At 42.3% G+C, this 22,197-nt stretch overlaps 1 protein-coding gene across 2 annotated transcripts in view; it reads left to right on the plus strand.

Moving 5' to 3' along the window:
* The window catches only part of LOC149217466 (uncharacterized), a 342,847-nt gene that overhangs the window by 264,259 nt on the left and 56,391 nt on the right, over positions 1-22,197 (plus strand). For both annotated transcript variants that reach the window (XR_016250681.1, XM_089391373.1), the window contains exon 7: positions 934-1,084. Coding sequence is in view for 1 of the 2 variants with exons in the window: in XM_089391373.1 (XP_089247499.1) it covers positions 934-1,084 (151 nt within the window). In the remaining variant the exon portion in view is untranslated. The remainder of the gene's footprint in view (positions 1-933; positions 1,085-22,197) is intronic.

Raw genomic sequence — 22,197 nt, forward strand, 5'->3', positions numbered from 1 at the left:
AATGCCTAAATACAAACAAACATAAGCAACCAATTGCATAATGAATAAAGTACATTTTGATCAAAAGCCCACCTTCTATCATGTGCTCTTGACAAATGGGCGAGGAAGCATATGATTGATGCAGATGATAGAGATATGAATGGCACTTCACATCAACTACAAAGTGGCTCTTAGGGGCTGCCGGCTGGAAGAGATGAATAGGAGAAAAGTTTCTCCTAGGGGTCACACCTTTGGTGGGTAAGACATGACATTTCGAAGTTGGTGAAAATCTAGTTTGCACTCGAAGAAGCATGTGGAGATTCATCCTAACTTCATCTGTGAGAAGGTCGAATATGGAGAGAACTTTATGTTGTCCTTCTTAGCACCAAATAGTTGATGCGTTTACCAAGCCCTTGTCTAAAGTTAAATTTGTAAAATTTCAAGACAAGCTTGGTTTAAAGGTTAACAAATGTAAGTGATTGTTTTAGAATATAATGACCATTACTAAAATTATGAATAAATAGTCACAGGCCTAAGTAATATGTAAGAGTTAAAGCAAGTTAGGCAAGTTAAATGAATAACGGTGAAAATATAAGCCAGTCATTCGGGATAAGACATACTCCCATAAGATGTGGAATTATGCTTGTTATGTCTGAACAATTTATATATTACCCATTCTATAAGGAAACATAATCTTTTATTGTGCATCATTCTCTCTTCATTATTGTTTAAGATAATTTGAAAGGTTCTATGAATCATGATCATTATCTACATTTAATTTTCTAAGGTATTCCTAATGCTAACTTTTTGTTTCTTTTTCATGTATAAACCTATTTCAAAAGTACCTGAAGATGTGAAGTATTAATGTGATTACATGCTTTTGTTGTATATTTCTATGGTCTGTGTTGCAACTAAATGTGTTTTTGGTTTATTTATTTGTTGTCTCATGGGCAGGACATTATTGAATCATGTCAGTCTTCGGGAGAAGGAACATCGAGAACTGGGATATATGGTGATAGCAACACTATTTGCAGCCGCTATTTTGTCAAACAATATAGGAAGCCTAGTTGGATACGTGAACTAGAAGCTTTGCCTCCTGTTCCTGGTAATTTCAGTTATAGTTTCTGATACAACTGCTATAAAAGAATACGTGGTTTATTTTTAGAGTTACAAAACTAGACATCTATTTTCCTCCTTGATTCAGATTACTATTGCAACTTCATCGTATTTTCTTTTGTAGTTATAAATCATTCATTTTTAAATCATCAAAGACTGTTCATTCAAACGTTTCCCACTTGAACTTATAATGTAAGTTTTTTTGAAAATGTAGATTATCATAATGTTTTTATTTTGTTTTCCAATTTGTAACATCTTTATTCTATAGATTTTAAATTCTTTGATTTTTGAAAGTTGCATAAGTGTTCATTCACTAATTTCATGTGGTTTCTTCCAACTTTTCTAAAAATTTTCTTAATACTTGGTTCTTTGTAACATTCCAAATTGAAATTTACAGCTATTAATAGACACATGAACTAGGCTATACCAAATAAAGTTTACTACACATGCACCGGTCAATAAAACACAAGAAATAGGCGAATAACTGAGCCATTTTATTAATGTGGAGAACTGAGTACATTAGATGATAAGAAAGATAGAACCTGGGCTTGCTACTACAAGCTATGCAAAACCCAGGTGAGAGTACAATACTCAAGTGTCGGAGAGGTTCTCCACCAAAAACTGTGCCCTGCCCAGAAAATGCTAGTGCTGGTTGCTGAATGGAACTGGAATATCTTCCCTAAAGAATGCTCAAAATGAGCTGAAACTCTGGGGTGGTCTCCTCACTAGATGCCCAACAAAACCTAGAAATATCTCACGAACCTAAGTGGTAGAATGGCTCACCCCTAATAATTGCGCTTTGGTTTGGAAATACTATTGTTTCTATTGGAATGGAGCTGAGATTTCGACCCTCAAATTTGCTCAAAAAATTCTGTAAAATTAGTTGGGGACTCCTCTCAATAAACCCACAAAAGCCCATAAAGTGTTTGAGTTGAATCTATCGACCCCTAGTGACCCCCAACAAGTGCGAATTGCCCAATTTGGTTAGAAAACGCCCCACACTTCTGATATTGCTGAATTAGACCCAAAACCACCACTGGAAATTTCCTCACGCTTTCCTACAAATTTAACTTCAGAAACCCAACCTTTTTCCAACCCCTTGCTCCATGAATGGACTCTCTCTGAATGCCTACGCAAGTTGTCCAGGAAACTCTGCGCACTGCCAAAATTAACAAATTCGACCCACAAAATAATGTTGATCTCAACTCTGCAAATCCACTACAAAATCACTGGCATCAATAGAGATAACCACCTGCAAAATAGCCGGAACTCCAACCCACAATAGTTGATCCTCCAATGAGCAACTCGAACTGCCTCTACGCCCAAAGAGTGTGCAAAATTGAGTGAATACTTACAATAAAGATCAGTGGAAATCCTGAATTGGACTCCCCAAATTGCCTCACTAGGGAGACACTTGAAGTTCTCTAAAATGAGGGTGGAATTTTGCTTGGAAATTCCTTGTGCTGAACAACATGGTTTGTCTTGGCTAAGCAGCGCAAGAGAACTAATTGTTGAATTATCAAATGATCAAAAGATACCAAATGGAGGCCTCCAAGCTCTATTTATAATTGCTGACCTTCTCTCCTTTGGTGGTCCCCACCTTCCACTAATTTGCAGCCCTTCTTCTCTCTCTCTCTTCTCACTAGTGCGAATTTCCTCTTGGGTCAAATTTTCTCTCCTTGTGGCCCCCACTCTCCACTAAAGTTGTAATTTTCCTATTTTCCTCCTAAGTCCCAATGTTGGAAATGTCTCCCTTTTTCCAAAATTGTCTCTAATGCGGAAAATAAAAATTGGGGATATTACAGTCCTCCCCACCAAAAATTGCTTGTCCTTTAGCAATGCTTGAATAAGCACCCCCTCGATCAGCTGACCCAAACAGTGGCTGCAAACAATACTGGTGTCCCAAATGTGCCATTGGGTCATCCCTGTCTCTAGAACTACCCTGCCATGAAGGAGTCCCTCGATACCAGGATCCCAAGCCATCCTAATCAATGTGAAGCACTTCTTGTTCCACTTGCTGCCCAACCTGGTACAGGCATCCACAACCTCCTGCATGTCGTCAGTAAGTAGAGCATAATGATAATATAAACTCCTCGTGCTGCTACTCTACTGAGTCATGCATCTCATGCACTGCAAGGGTGGATTCCTAAAGATACAATTTGACTCCTGTGGAGATGAATCCTCACCCGCATGGGCTTCCCCTGATCTCCTCGTGCTGACCATCCCTCCATGCTGGTGAAGTTCCCCTCACCAACAACGAATTAGTAAAATCGAATGGAAGGTCGAAATGATCTCCCCCTCTCGAACCTAGCTCAACCCTAAAGGTAGCCGCATTGTCAAGTACTGTGACACTAGGGTCCCATGCCCATCACAGAAAGAAATTTTCCTACTAGCCTTGTGACACTCTGGTCATGATTAACTGCCTAGCATTGTCATACCCGAGCCTCCTCTCTTATAACTCTCGACCATAATATATGTGATGATCGAGGCTAGGCCCAACTTGCCAATGCAACTTAACAATGCCAGTGCCTATCACTCCATCGCTGGCCCCAATATTGGGCAACAATCTACCTCGCCATACAACGGAGACCTCGGTGATCCCCCATGTGTCAGCCTGAGAATGAACCGAATCACCTGCTATCCTGATTGTGCTTACTAAGAAGTGCAGTGTCCCACCAATCCACTGGATCCCTGGATCCCATAGCCATACTGGAGGTCCACAACTGCCAATCCTCATTGCCTGCTGCTATGATATGCTTCTAGCTATTGGGACCCCTTTGTGCCTTGTCTCTGACCCCTGTATGTATCATCCAATAGGTGGGCATCGAGCATCAAGAATCTGTCCCGCAAATGACCAACTGCTATGCTCTTGTCAAATCACACAGCAAGATCTGATATCTCAGCTCCTGGTGATGTGCCCAGGTACATCTGGGAGCTTAGGCATCATCTTGCCAATAAGGACTACCATCCCCTGTACCTCATGCTCACCTAATGCCTCGAGTTGTCCTACTCAAAGTGCACCATGCAGTTCCCTCATAGTCACCTCCCTAAGTGTGAACTCAAGGGTGGAGTATTCGCTAACTTTGTAGCCAACCACACGCTCCCCAAACCCGTATCTATCATCTCATGCCCTAACTAAATGCCACCATTGAGAAATCCCTTTTTGGATACTCTGTGTCCCAACTAACTGTCTTGAGTGAGCCTCCCTCATCTTGCTGCTCGTGCTAAAGGCAACAAGGGACAACATCCACCTCCTTTGTGCTTGCAAACAATGTGGAAGTGTGGCAAGTGCTTGAGTCCCTATGGATATCATCAAATGATGCTCATCCGCGTCCTCATTGATCTTGGGTGAACTACACCCGATGGCATGATTGTCCTCCCCATCAGGCGGTCTCCTTGGAAGTAACGCCCCAAAATCCCCGTGGGTAGCGTCACACATCACTACATATGACCAAGCACCCCTGCATACAAACATGTGTCTCCGTGCCCCTCAGCACATGACTACACCTAGTTGCACCCTTCTGTGCACTGCTGGATACCACTACCTAGTGTCATACCACCCTGCATCATAAGGCATCCCACGTGTGCCAATGTATTAGCCACTTTGCTAGTGGACCCACCATGATGCGTGACAAATCTCCTCACTTGTCTTGGTAGACTTGAGCGACCTATCTCCATATATGCTAGGGGGAATATCGTTGCTCTGTTGATCATCAGTGGCTACCATGACCAATACATCAATGGGAGAGCATCGTCTCCATACAGTGCCCTATCTAGTGGCCTGCCGCTGCCACCTCCTCTGACAAGCTCTTGCCAGAGTGTGCTAGTCATCCCACAAATCCATGCACGACCAACATCCCCAAACAACTCGCGGAGTCTGCCTGCTCCCCTGTCAATCCCATCCGTCACTAATGCTGATGGAGATCTAAAAGTGTGTGGATGCTCAATCACTAAAACCGTCACACCGCCAATACCCTCACTAGCCAAATCCATGAGGTGGTGGGGAATTCCACTTGGATCCCAACATTTGTCATCCCGCATCTCGAGTACAAGGTAGGAATCCCCATGTTGATCCCAATGCCAACCTGAGCCTCTAGTATCCCCAATGTCTGGGAGCTCTTGTTGGGATTCACTCCCAACTACGACCATCTCCATAAATCCAGTCCACTCCATCAAGTATCAACTCAAAATCTCTCGCCATCCAACCCCAAGGGCAGGATCGAATGCACGTGTACTAGCACGCACAACAACCTCATCATGTAAATGTTGCACCATGTGCAACTCATGTCGCCTCCTCTCACTATCCTGGTCAACACATGAGATCTGACTAGGTAACTCTGCCTCTCCCTCTCCAACATGTAGAGGCAACCCACTAGCGCTACGAGCCCCATCTATGTATGGTTGAAGAGGGTTGTTGTGGCACTCCAACTTACACCCCTCTAGCTGCATCGTTAGGGACGTCAACCGTTCCCCAACACGAGTCAACTTGGCCACTACCTCAGCACAAACCACTCTCATCCCCTCCAACTCCTCATTTTGCTGCAGAATAGCCTCTCAGACTATCGTGACCTTCTTTTTCAATGTTAGAAGGTCGACTTGGAATTGCTGAAACTGCTATGGGTGGTTATCATCTGTAAGCTCAGTCACGGCTCTAGATACCTCTATCTCCAGGCATCTCATCAATGGTGGATATGTCTCTTGGGACCTTATCAATGGCGGATCCCTCTGTCTCCTAGCACCTCATCAACCTATTGTAGGCAGTCATCATCTGGAAAGTTTGTCACAGCTTTGGGTGCCTCATCAACGGATACTTCCTCAACGGATGGCCCTACAGGTGTATGCTCAACTATCTCCACCTAGGTGTCTACCAAAGCTATCAAAGGAATCTCCGAAAAGGGTGACTCCTAAAAGGGTGACTCCGAAAAGGGTATATCTATGTGCTCAAACTAGCAGGGGGTCTTAGAGGGGCACTTGATAGGTTAAGAGCAACAACGAAGCTAAAGCCCACTGTCACCACAACTGAAGATTCCTACTCTTTACGGAATTTCATTGATGGGAGGAGACCTGATATATAGTGAATCACTTATTAAGGATCGATCAACTAAGATGGCTATGAATTGATCTCGATGACTCTTTTCTAGGAGAGACTCAAGAGTGGGAATTGCTTGCTTTTTAAGCAAGGTGCAAGGTTCTCTAGGATAGGGGAATAGGTATTTGAGGGCTTGGCTAAGGGAATATGACTTGTAAAGGATCTTCCTAAACCCTAAAATCCTTGTGGAACTTGGTTTCCCAAGTGGTTTTGAAGAGTTGACTTTTAGAAGATATGGGACCACACCAGACCAAGTGGACTCAGGTTAGGCCAAGAGGAGGGAGTTTAGCAACCAATGATATGCTTGACCTAATTAGGAATGGGAAAGGGATCAAGAAATGAATTTTCTATGAAAGGCAATGCAAGGATCCCAATGAGGTTTCTAGCCTAAGGGAAACCAAGGGCAAGAATTGGTCTTCGAGCTAGGGCTTGCGACATTTCAAGATCCCACTATCGGAATCTCATGAAATTTGGAGGGCTTCTTGAGGACACACTAGTGCAGTTGTGGACAAAAAATCGAAGTATTTGGATGGTTAGATCTTGAGATAATTGATGCCCTAGGTGAACTAGAGGACTAGACCCAGAGAAGAGGGAAGGGGAGAAGGAAAATGGGTTTAAGGTGATCATTTTTGGGTGGAACAGTGCCTAATCCTTTGGGGAGATTGGAGTCAGGTAGAATTATGACTATGGACCCTTGAATTTTCTAGGTCAAGGAGGCCTCAAAGACAACTTCTCTTGGCACTAGGGCAGCAACAAAAGCAGCTTCAAAGACTTTATACTTCGTTTTGCAAGATAAATGGTCTGTCAAGATGAATTTCAGTAATGAAACATCCCTAGGAACATTAATTCATTATACATGGCCCATAAATGAAGCATTCACTATCCATAAACAAAATTTCCATAACTTCGCATAAGAGATGCAGCAAATAAGCCCTAGTATAGCGAAATCCTAGCAATAATGTTGTTGAATTTCCACAATCTTGGGTCTAGGATCGAATCTTAAAATCTCTAACGCTACGAAATCAAGAATCTCAACGATACTACTTTGCACAATGGAATATAAATAGCAGTAAATCACACATGCACAGAATATAGACAACTTTTTACTGTTTTTAACCAGTGATAATGGCCCTCATACATCCACTAGTACAAGATACAAAACTAGGGCTTGGTGTCATTCCATCGACAACCAATCTACCCTCAACAAGATACTCTAACCATCTGGTTGATGAAGTCGACTCTCTCAGCTCCCCTCGGTCATACCCTGTACCTGCTTGGTCCTTCGACTCCTAATCTGTAGCTCATGCCTCTATTAATTCTCCAAGTCCTTCTGGCCACTGAACCTCGGCTATTGATCTGCTCACTAATTTTTCCTTAGTCCATCAAGGCATCAACACATCGAGACTCGTGTCCAATTGTTCACAGCTCCATTTGTGAACAGCTCTTGATCTGCCCACTGCTGCGCCTCAGCTACTCGGGGACTTCAATGTTGATTTGGGGTAGCATTGAATGTGCTCTAGCCATGAAAATTGGTGTAGAGGCTAAAGCACATGAGATCTCCAAGACCCAGAAATGGTCTGGGGAAATTCTACCTAGTGAGAGAGATATTAAAATAATCAATATTTTTAATGGGTTCCTAAGTCTAAACTTAGGAAAATAAAAATATTAATGGGTATTAATATAAAAATGGGTGAGAAGCTTCTGAATGACATGGATCAAACCAAATCTAATCTTAGCTGTTGATTAGAGATTTAATCTCAGTCGTTGAAGACTTAACAGAAAAGGCATAAGAGGTGGCTTGAGGTTCAGTTGGAGATACACTAGATTGATCAGCCAGTTTGATTTTCTCGAGCGGGGTTTGCTAAGAGAAATTGAACCAGTGATCAAAGTTGCAGCGAGGGGCAGTCAGTGGATAGCAAAGAGGCTGAGATAGTGCCGGAAGACCAGCGCAAAGGCAGAGAGGCAGACACAGAGCCTGCAGGAGCTACGCAGAGGGCCAGAGTGACTGCGTAGAGGGCTAGAGAGCCTGCATGGGTGACGCAGGTGGCCAGGGAGCCAGCACAAAGCCTCTGTAGGCTAACACAGGGGTTTCTAGGCCGACGCAGAGGCTAGGAGGGGTGATGCAGAGCCTCAGAGAGGTGCTGGAGAGATTTTCGTGGAGCAGACTTTCAGAATATTTGCTTCCGAAGAGAGGTATTACTGCCAGATAGATTTCTCTGTAGGGTGAGCCAGTTTGGCACCTAGTTGTACTCAAGAAAAGTTGCTTAATAATAAAACCCTCAGAACTGCTGCACCGGTTTTCCCAAGTTGGGTTTTTCCGGGGACGATTGTCCAAAAATAATGGTGTCCCTTGTGTGTTTGTCTATTTCTTTCAGTTGATGATTTGTAGATGGTTGAGACTGCATTGTGTTTATATCAGTATTTATATGGTTAAATAATTTGTTCTGTAATTAAACAAGTAGGTGAAATAAACCATATAGTGCAAGAAAAATTCTAACGGGTTAGACTTGGAAATTTCAACATTCAGCCCGCTATGGCCTTCCTGTGCTGCTCCAATGAAGACCAACATAGGGCACGAAGGGCTGCCACCTATCACTGCAAGATGTCCATCTCTCACAATGAACATGGGCTAGGAGGACTACCCATCTTTTGTTGTAGAAGTCCTTCTCCACACACAAGTCTCGGGCTCCACAATTGCTCCTCTGGTTCATTAACCCTTGAGCTCAACAACTGCCTCTCTCGCAACTACCTTTGTCCATCAAGGTGTTGCTCACTAGGCTCCAACTTGGACACTATCACGCTGCTCTCCAATAGACCATAAATGCCCAATCCATGTTCACACTAGGTTCACTCTCACTTTGCCCTCGAATAGACCACGAGTGACCAAGTCCATGCTGTAGCATCTGCACCTAGTTAGGGCATCCTCACACCTAGGAGACCCTTACACATGACTGCCAATAAACTTCTCCCATTTGCCCTTTGCTTCTGCAATAGAGGAGCTACTACACAAATCTAGGCTCAAAACTTCACTGTGAAACTACCAACTGGTTAGGGCTTCTAACATGTTGCATCAGCCCTACCTCCTTGGCTTCCACAGGCTGCAATACAATTGATCCAATACTCGTCACACACTATGACCGAACACATATCACTAATGCTTCCCTCCAAGTCTGTTGTTCCTACTGTCCCTTCACTGTTTTGGTTAGGGCAATCTGTAACAACCCTTCAACCCACTCAATAGTCCATAAACAACCCTCCAAAATCTGTGACCTAGGCAAGGAGAGATGCTCTTATTGTGGGTTGTTGTTCTGGGCTCCTTACAGCCCCACAAACTCCTACACTGCCCTGTTTTGAGGTGGTTAGGCTTGCAGCCTACCACAGATCTAACTGTCACCCAACAACCCCCTCAAAACGGGTTCTCCTTACCTCATTGCTGCCCATATAGACCTGCGTGCACCCTTCACCAAACTCTGCTGAGCTGTAGCATAGAACAACCCACCACATAGCTAAAAAGAGGCTCCAACAACCCTAAAACTCCCACGTCATCCCCTCCTTCTTTGTTGCGGCTAGTTTAGAGAATTCTACCCACTAGGATGCTCCAAAATACACTTAAGGATCCCTCTACTCCTGCAGCTAGGACCTGCAATGAATCCACACCTTCTCTGGGAGGTAAGACTGCTCCTTGACACCTCATTGCCACCATGCAATGTGCCCTAGAATTGTGGCTTTTCCTCACACAGAAATCTGCACTAAAATAGAACTCGACCTCCCATAAACTTGTGCTTCATCCCTTGCATCCTATTTGCCTCCTCCTTCTACGATTTCAGATCTCCTCTCTTAGATGTGTTGTCCTATTAGATGTCTAAATCAATGTGGAAAAAGTCGAAGTCGGGATTAATTCGGCAAGGGTCCAAAAGTTGAAAAACTCGGCAAAGTCGGGAGTTTTTCGAAAAAGTCGGCAAAAAGTCGGCAAAATTAAAAAAAATACAAAAATATTCATTTTTTAAAAAATCCGGACTTTTTCAATAAAATCCCGACTTTTTCAATAAAATCCCGATTTTTTCAATAAAATCCCGATTTTTTCAAAGAAAAAAAAATCATTAAAGAAACTACCACGATTTTTTGGAAAAAGTCCCGATTTAATCCCGACTTTTTCGATTTAATCCCGATTTTTTCGACTGGGAAAAAATCGGCAAAAAATCGGCCGATATAATCGGCCAGCCAAAAAAATCGCGTTTTGGGGATTTAATCCCGATTTTTTCCCGACTTTTTCCACACTGGTCTAAATGAATACTCCCTCACATTTTATTTATACCAAATCCAAGGGCTCCAACAAATTCATGAAGGGTATGTCTACTGGACGAATCCTCTTCAAGCCTACATGACTTGACTATACAAATACTAATGACAACTTCAAAAATTCATAACTCAAGTTCTAGAGCTCCGATTTGGGTGATTTTCGAAGTGTTGGAATTGGCACGCCAAGCTCTATCACCTCAAATTTTCTCATGCTCATATTCTTCATGGTTTTGGCCCAAACCCTGATGGGTGGAAAACCCCATGCTTGGGTCGTGAAAATTCCTGATCCTCAAGGAACCCCTATTGCAGCAAATCTGAATCTACTTCACCTACTTGATTTAAATATACATTATCGAGTTATTCTCTGAATACTGAAGCAAATTACTTCTGCAGCCTACACTTCTTTAATATTTGAATACATGAAACAAAAAACTGAGCAAAGAACAAGATACATAGGACAATTATTTTTGGATAGAATAGTCCCTGGAAAAACCCAATGCGGGAAAACCAATGCAGCAACTCTGAGGGTTTTCTATTATGTAGGAGAAAATTCTAAATACAATTCTAGGATGCTCAACTAGCAATCCTTTATAGAGAAAATACTAGACAAAAGACTGGTGAAATGATCTCACCCTGTCGTTGGAGAATCAGTGACTGATCCTTCATCTCTGGAGGCTTTGCGTCACCTTCTAATGGCCTATGCGTCAAATTGCGTCACCCTGGGCAGCTTTTGCATCACCCCTCCTGAGTATTATGTCGCCTCTCTGCTCTAGATCATTTGCTGGCTGAGAAATTGACTTTCTTGCCTCGAGTGTCACACCCTGGCTTTCGGCAACTGAACTTTGAATTTCCTCAGCAGAAACTCAACTTCCCCTCACTGACTGTGCTGCCTCTGCGTCAGCAATGCATAGGCCAGTGTCAGCCCTCCTCTAGAAGTCTTTCTGTCCTCTCTCTGCCGTTGTATTCTCTGGAAATTCCTTCTCCTGGATTCTCACTGCCCCTCTGCTGCAAGATCTCTCCACGCAATTTTCCTTCTGAGAACTTCTCACCTCAGAAAATCGATTTCCTCAATCTCTCTGTGTGTGTTTCTAAATGAACCCCAAGTGTCCTTATACTTTTCTCGTTGAGACTTCAACGGCCGAGATTAAGTCTCTAATCAACGACTAAAATTAAAACTTGACTTGATCTGCCTTCTAGATCATTCTCACCCATATTTTGATTAATACCCATTAATACTTTAATTTTCCTAAGTTTAGACTTAGGAACCCCATTAAAAATATTAATTATTTTTATAAAATACAATCCAGGTGGAATTTCACCAAACGACTTTTGGGTTCTTTAGAACTCATGTGCCTTAGCCTCTCCACCAATTTTCATGGCTAGAGCACATCCTATGCTAACAAAAACTAAAACTCCCTCTTAGCGAGGAAAGTGCTCTAGCAACAATGTCTAACTGCATGCTGCTTTGTTTCTGAAGCACCTCCTTTCTGCACTGTTGCTACCACCAACACTGTGTTGCTGCTGCAATTGTCTTGCTACCCATGACACTGCCATTGCCACTATTGCATTTGTACTACAACTCCCTCTCAAATGTTGCATCTTCTATGCTGCTAGCATTGCCACTGCTAACACTGCATTTGTACTGCAACTTAGTTGCTGAGAGAAGCAACTAAAAACCATCCAAAATTAGATGAACTTAACAGTGTTCAGCATAATACCATGAATGTTGGAATCTGACTGCTCTAGTCTCTGACCCTCTAAAAATTTTGTGTCGTTACTGATTTCTGCACTGTGCCAACTGCACTGCTGCCAACCTTGCTCTGTGTTGATCAGCTCCTAGTCTTGGGCTACTGCATCTATCTCTCCAAACAATCCACTGCATCATCTGACACTAAGTCCATCTCGCTACTGCTGAATCTCAGGCTCCCGTAGCAAGGAATTGATCCAAGAGGTGGACTCCTAAAGGATCCTGCCCACATGTAGTCCTCCTGACTATAGCTCAATATTGCCCCATTTGCCTCTTGGAGATGCGTGAACACTCATGGCAAACTCATCTTTGTCAATTTTTGCTGGAGCAACGTTAGGATCATGTTTCTCATCCTTATCCTTTTGCTTCAAAGGACACTGGGATGCAAAGTGGCCCAACGTTCCACATCTAAAACATTTCACCTTCAAAATGTCCTTCTTCCGCTTTTGCTTTTGCTGTCCCTTTGATGCTAGAGCTGCGTTCTCCTCCTACTCCTTAGTCTTCATGCCACTCCCACTGCTGCCATTGAGGTTGACCTTTACCGGGTCCCTCCTTAATTCCTCCTGTTGAAGAGCATCCCACATCTCCTCCCATTAAGGTAGTCTTTCCCTGCCCAATATATTTTGGACGAAGACTTGCCATTCATCTGAGACTCCATTTAGGGCCGTCCTTACCATCGTGGTGGACTGAGGAGTAGACCCCACTGCAGCAAGTTGGTCTCTGGTGTCCTGAAGACGTTGAAGATAGGAGTTAACCCCTTCTCCCTTCTCCATCAATGCCCGCTGCAATTTTTGTTCTAAGTACATCTTCCGTTGTTCGTAAGTGTTGGAAATACTGAGGGGGGCGGTGAATCAATATTTATTTTTCCAAAATTGTTTTACCAGTCAAAACATATATATTCAGAACACAAGATGAAGAACAAGAATAAGTGCTCTTATTAATATAAACTGTGAAGTAAAATAGATACAATATATAGATGGTTGCAATCAGTTGCCAAGCACCAACTTGGACTTTTGTGAGGCTCCAACCTCCAGAGCTCCAACTCTATTTCGCCAAGACACCAATCTTGGACTTAGGAGCACCAACTCCCAAGGACTTCAATCCTTCCATTTCCTGAGACACCAGTCCCAATGACACCTATCCTTCCTACTTCAGAGGCACCAATCCCAAAGGACTCCTATCCTTCTTACTTCTGAGGCATCAGCCCCAAGGACTCCAATCCTTCTCACTTTTGAGGCACCAACCCCAAGGGTTCCAACCCAATCTTGTCAAGGCATGTTTGATAGTAATCTTCTGCTCTCAGAACTCTTCTTTGCTGAGTTCTGTCTGTTTACAGCTTCACTGTAGTCTCCAAGCTACAGTATCAATGACAACCAGTCTTCTTATGAAGAAGTCTTTACAACTCTGCACACTGCCCACACATAGTCTCCAATAGCCTTCATGCTCTCTGATAATGTCTTCACACAGCTTTAGTTAGTCTACTGTTAGTTGCACTAAGCTCTGCATAAAGAACAACTTCCTGTTCAAGCTTATGTTCTCTGCTGGCTACTTCTCCCCTTCGATTGTCTGTTGTCCTGTTGGCCCTTCGACCCTCTTTCTGTTCTGCTGGATCCTCTCGCTGCCTCTGTCTCCTCCAACGTATTTCCACAAAAAATGTTCAACAGCGTTCAACAACGTTCTTGTTCTCTGTTTTACCTGTTTTATTCGTTCCCCATGCCTCTGTCTCTCGGTTTCCTCTCTTCGCTGACCCTTTGGCTTCCTCCTCGATCTCTGTGGTTTCCTCTATCTCTTCGTGCTTGCCAGCACTCCTGAGACACGTTGATTCAACGACGAGGATCGAATCATACATAGAGAACACATATTCAAAATATTTTAACAATGCTCTCCTTTTTTAATGATGGCAGGTATACACAGAGTCAGCATAGTTTAACGGACAACCACGTCCCAATCACAATTGCAATCGGCTTGATTCAGCCTCCTGAACTATCGGGAGCATTATTGTATTGCATTTCTGCCTCAAAGGCCCGCGCACGGCAAATATCAGAGAGATTCCTTTTTTTTTCTTTTCAAGTTCAATGAGTCATGAACTGTTATTTCTTCGTAATATAGATGCCCGAGATCAATCCACTAAATGAAGCGTCTCAGCTCATATATATATATATATATATATATATATATATATATATATATGACTTTTGCAAATCACCAAAGGACACGTTCCTTGGGAGGAGGGGCCGACTTATGAGTTTTTCTCATTTAAAATATATAACTTGGCTTTTATATTTTTTCGAAGGATTTCATTGGAGCGGCTGTACTGACAGGGAGGTCCCATATGCCACGTCACAATTGCAATTGCAATCGCGCATTCCTGAAGGTCTTTAATAAGTCATGCCCTATTGCATAGCCGATGGTCGATGGCCAATTCCCCTGCTCCGATGGACTGGATGCGATATGGTATTAAACCATAGTTAATATACCCGTCGGGTCCACAACCTTATCGTAGTCGGTGCTTCCAATGTGGCAAGGCTTTATGGCTTGCGATATGCGACGGATGTGATAATATATTAAGTCATATTACAATGTCGCAACGGGTCCACATACTTTATCGCAATCGGAGGTTTTAATGTGGTAGGGCCTTAACCACTTGCGATACATAATCCCGACGCGGCGGATGCGATATTAAATTGCAACGTATTGCAATGGTCCCATGGGTTTGCGCATATATTATCGCAATCGGAGGGTTTTGAGGTGACAACCCTTTTGAACTTTGCGATAGGCGGATGCGAGTCCGTGTATTATCGTATCAATATACTCTACTCCTTTAACTTTGTTTACATATATATTGCTTCACTGTTTTAACTCTGTTTATATGCTCCTCCACTTATGCACCTTACTCTTGGCATATGCGATAGCTCTACTCCTCCAATAGTCCTTCCTTTGGCATTGTTGCTCCGATAGCTGTTAATGCATATATAGATGGGTTTTGGCCTCCGATAGCTCCCGATTGTGTAATCTGCTTCCTCTGATGGCTCTGTTTTGGCATATATATATGTTATATATATATATATATATGTTATATATATATATATATATATATATATATATATATATATATATAACATATATATATATATATATATATAACATATATATATAACATATATATATATATGTTATATATATATGGCTCCTTCGTTTGCTCTGTTTGCTCCGTTTGCTCCTCTTCTTTGGCATATATATGGCATATATATATGCTCTGTTCTGCTCGCTCTGTTTGCTCCTGTAGCTCTGAGAACTCAGTTTTGGCATATATATATTACATATATATATGGCTCCTCCTGTAGCTCCTCTTGCTCCAATGTGGCTCCTCTGGCTTGGCAGTGTCTTTCAAAGACCTCCTTGCATATATGAACGCCTCTCTTGCTCTGATATCCTGTGATATGCTTTGATCTGCCTCCTTTGGTAACTCCTCTTGCTTATGGCTTGGCTATCCTGATGGCCTTGCTCCTGTCTCTCCATGGATCTGCTTGGCTTCCCCTTGGCTTCTAGTATCTAGAATATTGCCATATTAGTATCTAGAATATTGCCATATTGACATCAATGACAACCTAGGTCAACAATCTCCCCCTTTGTTATTGATGGCAATATTCTTCTTCTCTCCCCCTTTGACATCAATGGCAAAGGAGTGCTCTGGGACTCCCCCTATCAAACTGCTTCTGTTCTTCATGAATGGTAGATCTTCATGGGTCTATGACTCCCCCTGTCATAGTGCTCTTCTTCTTTTTACTCAAGATAGAAGGATTGATGCTTTATCATCAATTTGCACATTATTCCCTCTTCATGTCTCAAAACTGCTTTATCATGGCTTCAACAATGCTTAAGGATGCTCTACTTCAATGCTTACAATCAGATTTCAAATAGCTATACACCAAGTGTCCAAGTCCAGGCTTTTATGCTTCAATTCATATTGCTGTCTCCACAGGCAGAATTGAGAGACCTTCATAGTCCGAATCTAGAGAAAAATGCCACTAAGATTGTCTTTCTTGCCATCTTTCTTCAGATCTGAGTTTCTTTGTGTCTTTGTGCTTCTCTTTAAATCACTGCCATCCAGTGTTCAACATCATTTCATTTGGGTGAAATGGTGAGAGGTTGTGCCTTACTGTTGCTATATTTTCTCAGTGAGGTTGTGCCTTTTGCCATGTTATTTCCCTAGCAGATTCAGATATCCAGTCTATGCCTGTCTTTTAAATCCAATTACTGATTTGCATCTTCATGCAATGCTTCAGTTTTGTTATATGCTGCCAGCTTCTCTTATTTCAATCTTCATTCCAGATGTATCTGTCTGTTTGAAGATTGCCTCTATTAGTGTTCAGAATTTATCTGTTCTCTCATTAAATCCTTGAGTTAAGACATAAACTTCTGTGATAACAACACCATAGTTGTTTGCCCTATTTTCTCTAGCATTAGATGACTTTCTCTGTTGCTTCAAATACTACTTCATGATTAAGTGGAAAGCATCTTTAACAACAGCCCAAAGAATGGTTACAGGATCATATTCTTCAATGGAGTACCCCTAAGAAATGATCTTTATCAAAGAATGACTGTTAATATAGTTCAACAAGGATTTCATAAGGACCCTTTCACTAATAGCTTCAGCAATAATGATCAAGAATTACAGGCTCCCCCTAACTGTATGCATCATCTCCTTTTGGAAGAGTCTTCTCATAGAATGTTTAGATTGTCAAAATTTAGGCCAATGACATATGCTGTTGGCTGGAGAGCTCAAGGGACTTTCGGATTGTATTTCCTTCCTTCTCCATACTTGTGTAACTTTCTTCTTTTGCATGGTTCTAGCTTGTGTAAGAGCCCAGGTTAAGTTACAATCACGTGCCATATGACCAATGTTGTGACACTTGAAGCATTCTACATTGTTCATGAATAAGAATTCATGATTTCTTCCTGCAAAATTGTTTCTTGGAGATTGTTGGGGACTATAATATCTATCTTTATGAGATAGTTGGGGACCATAACATCTATCTTTATGATATGATTCACAGTCTTTTTCCATGTGACCAAAGTTTGTACAAGAATAACAATAACCAAAAAATGAACTTTGGTACCTGGGAGATGGAGGTTTCCTTGATGTACTTCTGAAGCCTTTCTGCCTTGAGATCCTTTGATGATAACCATTGCCTCTCGCCTCTTTGACATCATCTATATTTCTTCTTGGAGTTGGATTTCTTCTATTGTAGCCTTGATTTTTTTCCTTGCCTTCAATGGAGCTGGGAGCATCACCATTTCTTTCTGGCTTCTTCACATCTCTTTTGTTTAAAGCATTTTCATTCTTGTTTGAGGATTCACCTGCATATCCGAGACCTGATTTATCAAATGGACATCTGTGATAGCTGAGCATGTCATCCAAGGCTTGAGAGCTCTTCAAGATTTTGTTCATCCCTTCAACCTTTGTTCTAAGGAAGACAATCTCTTCTTCCAATCTTTCACACTCATTATTCTTCTTGGCAAGTTGTTTCTCAGTTTCTTCCTTGCTACGAGTAGCTTCATTTGCTACTATTTTAAGGGAGATGATATCTGACTTCATTTTGAAGATTTCTTCATCCTTTGCTTTCAATTGACAGATCATGGTGTTTCTTTCCTTTCCTACTTCATCAACCTGTCCTTCTATGACTTCCAATGCTTCCATGGTCTTTTCAGCTCCTTGTGCTTGTTTCCTTGCTTCTTGTAGTTGAGACTTGAGAGAGGAGACCTCTACCTTGTACTGACCAATCTCTTCTTCAAGTTTGTTCAAGCTCTTGTGCCTTTGTTCAAGTTGACTTGACAAGGTATCTTCCTACTTCTTTGCTTTATTCAATTGATTTGTCATGGATATGACTTCTTCATGATGCTTTCTTTTGCTTTGATGAAATTCCTTCTTAAGCTTGGCAAGCTCTTCATCCCTTTCTTGCACTTGAAGCTTGACAAGGTCAACTTTCTCCCTTGTTTGATCTTGGTCACCAGCGAGTGCTATCTTCTTAAGTTCCTTATTTTCCTTTTTCAGATTGTTAATCTCTTCCATGGTAGCCATAAGTTGAGCGAGGATATCTTCTACAAAATCTTTTTCATTCTCTTCATCTTCTAGGTCTGCTTTAGCCGTGATGTCATCATTCTCATGTTCAGCTTCTATGATGGGATCTGGATTTCCTTCTAGATTTCCATCATCTTCTTGACTAATGGTCATGGTCAATGCTCCTTTTGAGTGAAGGTCATGAAGTTTGTCCCATATACCCTTTGCTGATGAATATTTTCCTAGATTGTTCTTTACAGAATCAGGTAGCCCATTCAAGATTGCCTTCATTACTTTTGCATTGTACTCCTTGGATTCCTCATCCATCCTGCTATCAACAATCACTGATTTCCAGATTTCAATGCCTTGAGTCTATAGGAAATTCTTCATTCTTGCTTCCCATATATTAAAGTTCCCATTGAGCCTTGAAGCCTCCTCAAATTGATTGTCTTCTATTTTAGTAGTAGAGGGAGACACATCCTTAGGAGGATTGGAGACTTTCTTCCTTGACTTTGCCATTTGTGTTCTAAAGGTCAACCTTCAAGTTGTTAAGCTTTGAATGAAGGTACTGGCTCTGATACCAATTGTTGGAAATACTGAGAGGGGGTGTGAATCAATATTTCTTTTTCCAACTATTGTTTTATCAGTTAAAACATATATATTCAGAACACAAGATGAACAACAAGAATAAGTGCTTTTATTAATATAAACTGTGCAGTAAAATAGATACAATATATAGATGGTTGCAATTAGTTGCCAGGCAACAACTTGGACTTTTGTGAGGCTCCAACCTCCAGAGCTCCAACTCTATTTCGCCAAGACACCAATCTTGGACTTAGGAGCACCAACTCCCAAGGACTTAAATCCTTCCATTTCCTGAGACACCAGTCGCAAGGACACCTATCCTTCCTACTTTAGAGCCACCAATCCCAAAGGAATCCTATCCTTCTTACTTCTGAGGCATCAGCCCTAAGGACTCCAATCCTTCTCACTTCTGAGGCACCAACCCCAAGGGTTCCAACCCAATCTTGTCAAGGCATGTTTGATAGTAATCTTCTGCTCTCAGAACTCTTCTCTGCTGAGTTCTGTCTATTTACAGCTTCACTGTAGTCTCCAAGCTACAGTATCAATGACAACCAGTCTTCTTATGAAGAAGTCTTTACAACTTTGCACATTGCCCACACATAGTCTCCAATAGCCTTCATGCTCTCTGATAATGTTCTCACACAGCTTTAGTTAGTCTACTGTTAGCTCACTAAGCTCTGCATAAAGAACAACTCCCTGTTCAAGCTTATGTTCTCTGTTGGCTACTTCTCCCCTTCGACTGTCTGCTGTCTTGTTGGCCCTTCGGCCCTCTTTCTGTTTTGCTAGATCCTCTCGCTGCCTCTGTCTCCTCCAGCTTATTTCCACAAAAAATGTTCAACAACGTTCAACAATGTTCTTGCTCTTTGTTTTACCTATTTTAGTTGTTTCCCATGCCTCTGTCTCTCGGTTTCCTCTCTTCGCTGGCCCTTTGGCTTCCTCCTCGGTCTCTGTGGTTTCCTTTGTCTCTTCGTGCTCGCCAGCACTCTTGAGACACGTTGATTCAACGACGAGGACTGAATCATACATAGAGAACACATATTCAAAAAATTGTAACAACGCTCTCCTTTTTTAATGATGGCAGGCATACACAGAGTCGGCATAGTTTAACGGACAGCCACGTCCCAATCACAATCGCAATCGGCTTGATTCAGCCTCTTGAACTATAGTTCAGGCCTCCTGAACTATCGGGAGCATTATTGTATTGCATTTCTGCCTCAAAGGCCCGCGCACGGCAAATATCAGAGAGATTCCTTTTTTTTTCTTTTCAAGTTCAATGAGTCGTGAACTGTTATTTCTTCGTAATATAGATGCCCGAGATCAATCCACTGAATGAAGCGTCTCAGCTCATATATATATATATGACTTTTGCAAATCACCAAAGGGCACATTCCTTGGGAGGAGGGGCCGACTTATGAGTTTTTCTCATTTAAAATATATAACTCGGCTTTTATATTTTTTCGAATGATTTCATTGGAGCGGCTGTACTGACAAGGAGGTCCCATACGCCACGTCACAATCGCAATTGCAATCGCGCATTCCTGAAGGTCTTTAATAAGTCATGCCCTATTGCATAGCCGATGGCCGATGGCCGATTCCCCTACTCTGATGGACCGGATGCGATATGGTATTAAACCATAGTTAATATACTCGTTGGGTCCACAGCCTTATCGCAGTCAGCGCTTCCAATGTGACAAGGCTTTACGGCTTGCAATATGCGACGGATGTGATAATATATTAAGTCATATTACAATGTCGCAGTGGGTCCACATACTTTATCGCAATTGGAGGTTTTAATGTGGCAGGGCCTTAACCACTTGCAATACATAATCCCGACGCGGCGGACGCGATATTAAATTGCAACGTATTGCAATGGTCCCATGGGTCTGCGCATATATTATCGCAATCAGAGGGTTTCGGGGTGACAACCCTTTTGAACTTTGCGATAGGCGAATGCGGGTCCGTGTATTATCGTATCAATATACTCTGCTCCTTTAACTTTGTTTACATATATATTGCTCCATTGTTTTAACTCTGTTTATATGCTCCTCCACTTATGCACCTTACTTTTGGCATATGCAATAGCTCTACTCCTCCAATAGTCCTTCCTTTGGCATTGTTGCTCTGATAGCTGTTAATGCATATATAGATGGGTTTTGGCCTCCGATAGCTCCCGATTGTGTAATCTGCTTCCTCTGATGGCTCTGTTTTGGCATATATATATATATATATATATATATGGCTCCTCCGTTTGCTCTGTTTGCTCCGTTTGCTCCTCTTCTTTGGCATATATATGCTCTGTTTTGCTTGCTCTGTTTTGCTTGCTCTGTTTGCTCCTGTAGCTTTGTGAACTCAGTTTTGGCATATATATATTACACATATATATGGCTCCTCCTGTAGCTCCTCTTGCTCCAATGTGGCTCCTCTGGCTTGGCAGTGTCTTTCAAAGACCTCCTTGCATATATGAACGCCTCTCTTGCTCTGATATCCTGTGATATGCTTTGATCTGCCTCCTTTGGTAACTCCTCTTGCTTATGGCTTGGTTATCTTGATGGCCTTGCTCTTGTCTCTCCATGGATCTGCTCGACTTCCCCTTGGCTTCTAGTATCTAGAATATTGCCATATTGACATCAATGACAACCTAGGTCAACAGGAAGAACCTTCACACTGTGAAGACAAAGCTTCCCACATCTCTCGGGCTGTATCTTTGCCCTGCAAGTGTGAGACCACATGATCTCGAACTCCATCGAGTATGAACCTCTTCGCCTTCCCCTACTCGACCTCGTACTTCTTCCTATGATCATTGTCAGCGGGAATATACACAACACTCTTGATGTAGGCTTCGAGATCATATTCTTCCAGAACAACTAAGATTTTGGTCTTCCATATGACATAGTTGGAAGCTCCTTCCAACCTGTCCTGATCTATGAGCCCATGCAATGCCATCTCACCCAACTATCGAACTGACTCCTCTAGTCACTGCTCAACACTGATCTGTTGTCTGACAAGTGAATAATTTGGACTTTTGGCAAGAAAAGTCCTCTAAGGTGAAAATTCCCCTTATATGTGTCTTCGCTCTTTTCCGATGATTTTCTACCCCAGCAGAAACTACGCCTTTCAAGCATTGAGCTGAGGCTCTGTGTCACTCCCTCTGCCTCTGCAAACTCACGAACTGGAAATCGTACCTCTCTGTCGACTCTCTCAGAGAGAGATTTCCTTGGAATCTTTGTTTCCCGGCAAGGACTACACAATCCCTTCAAGGGGATCGAAATTGCTGCAAAATGCAACTATTGGTCTCTCTGCTCAGTGTTGGATCCGCTCTTC

This window comes from Pinus tabuliformis, chromosome 1_1 (assembly GCF_031772625.1).
Source record: "Pinus tabuliformis cultivar Carrire ecotype Pingquan chromosome 1_1, CPIR1, whole genome shotgun sequence".
Taxonomy (NCBI): Eukaryota; Viridiplantae; Streptophyta; class Pinopsida; order Pinales; family Pinaceae; genus Pinus; species Pinus tabuliformis.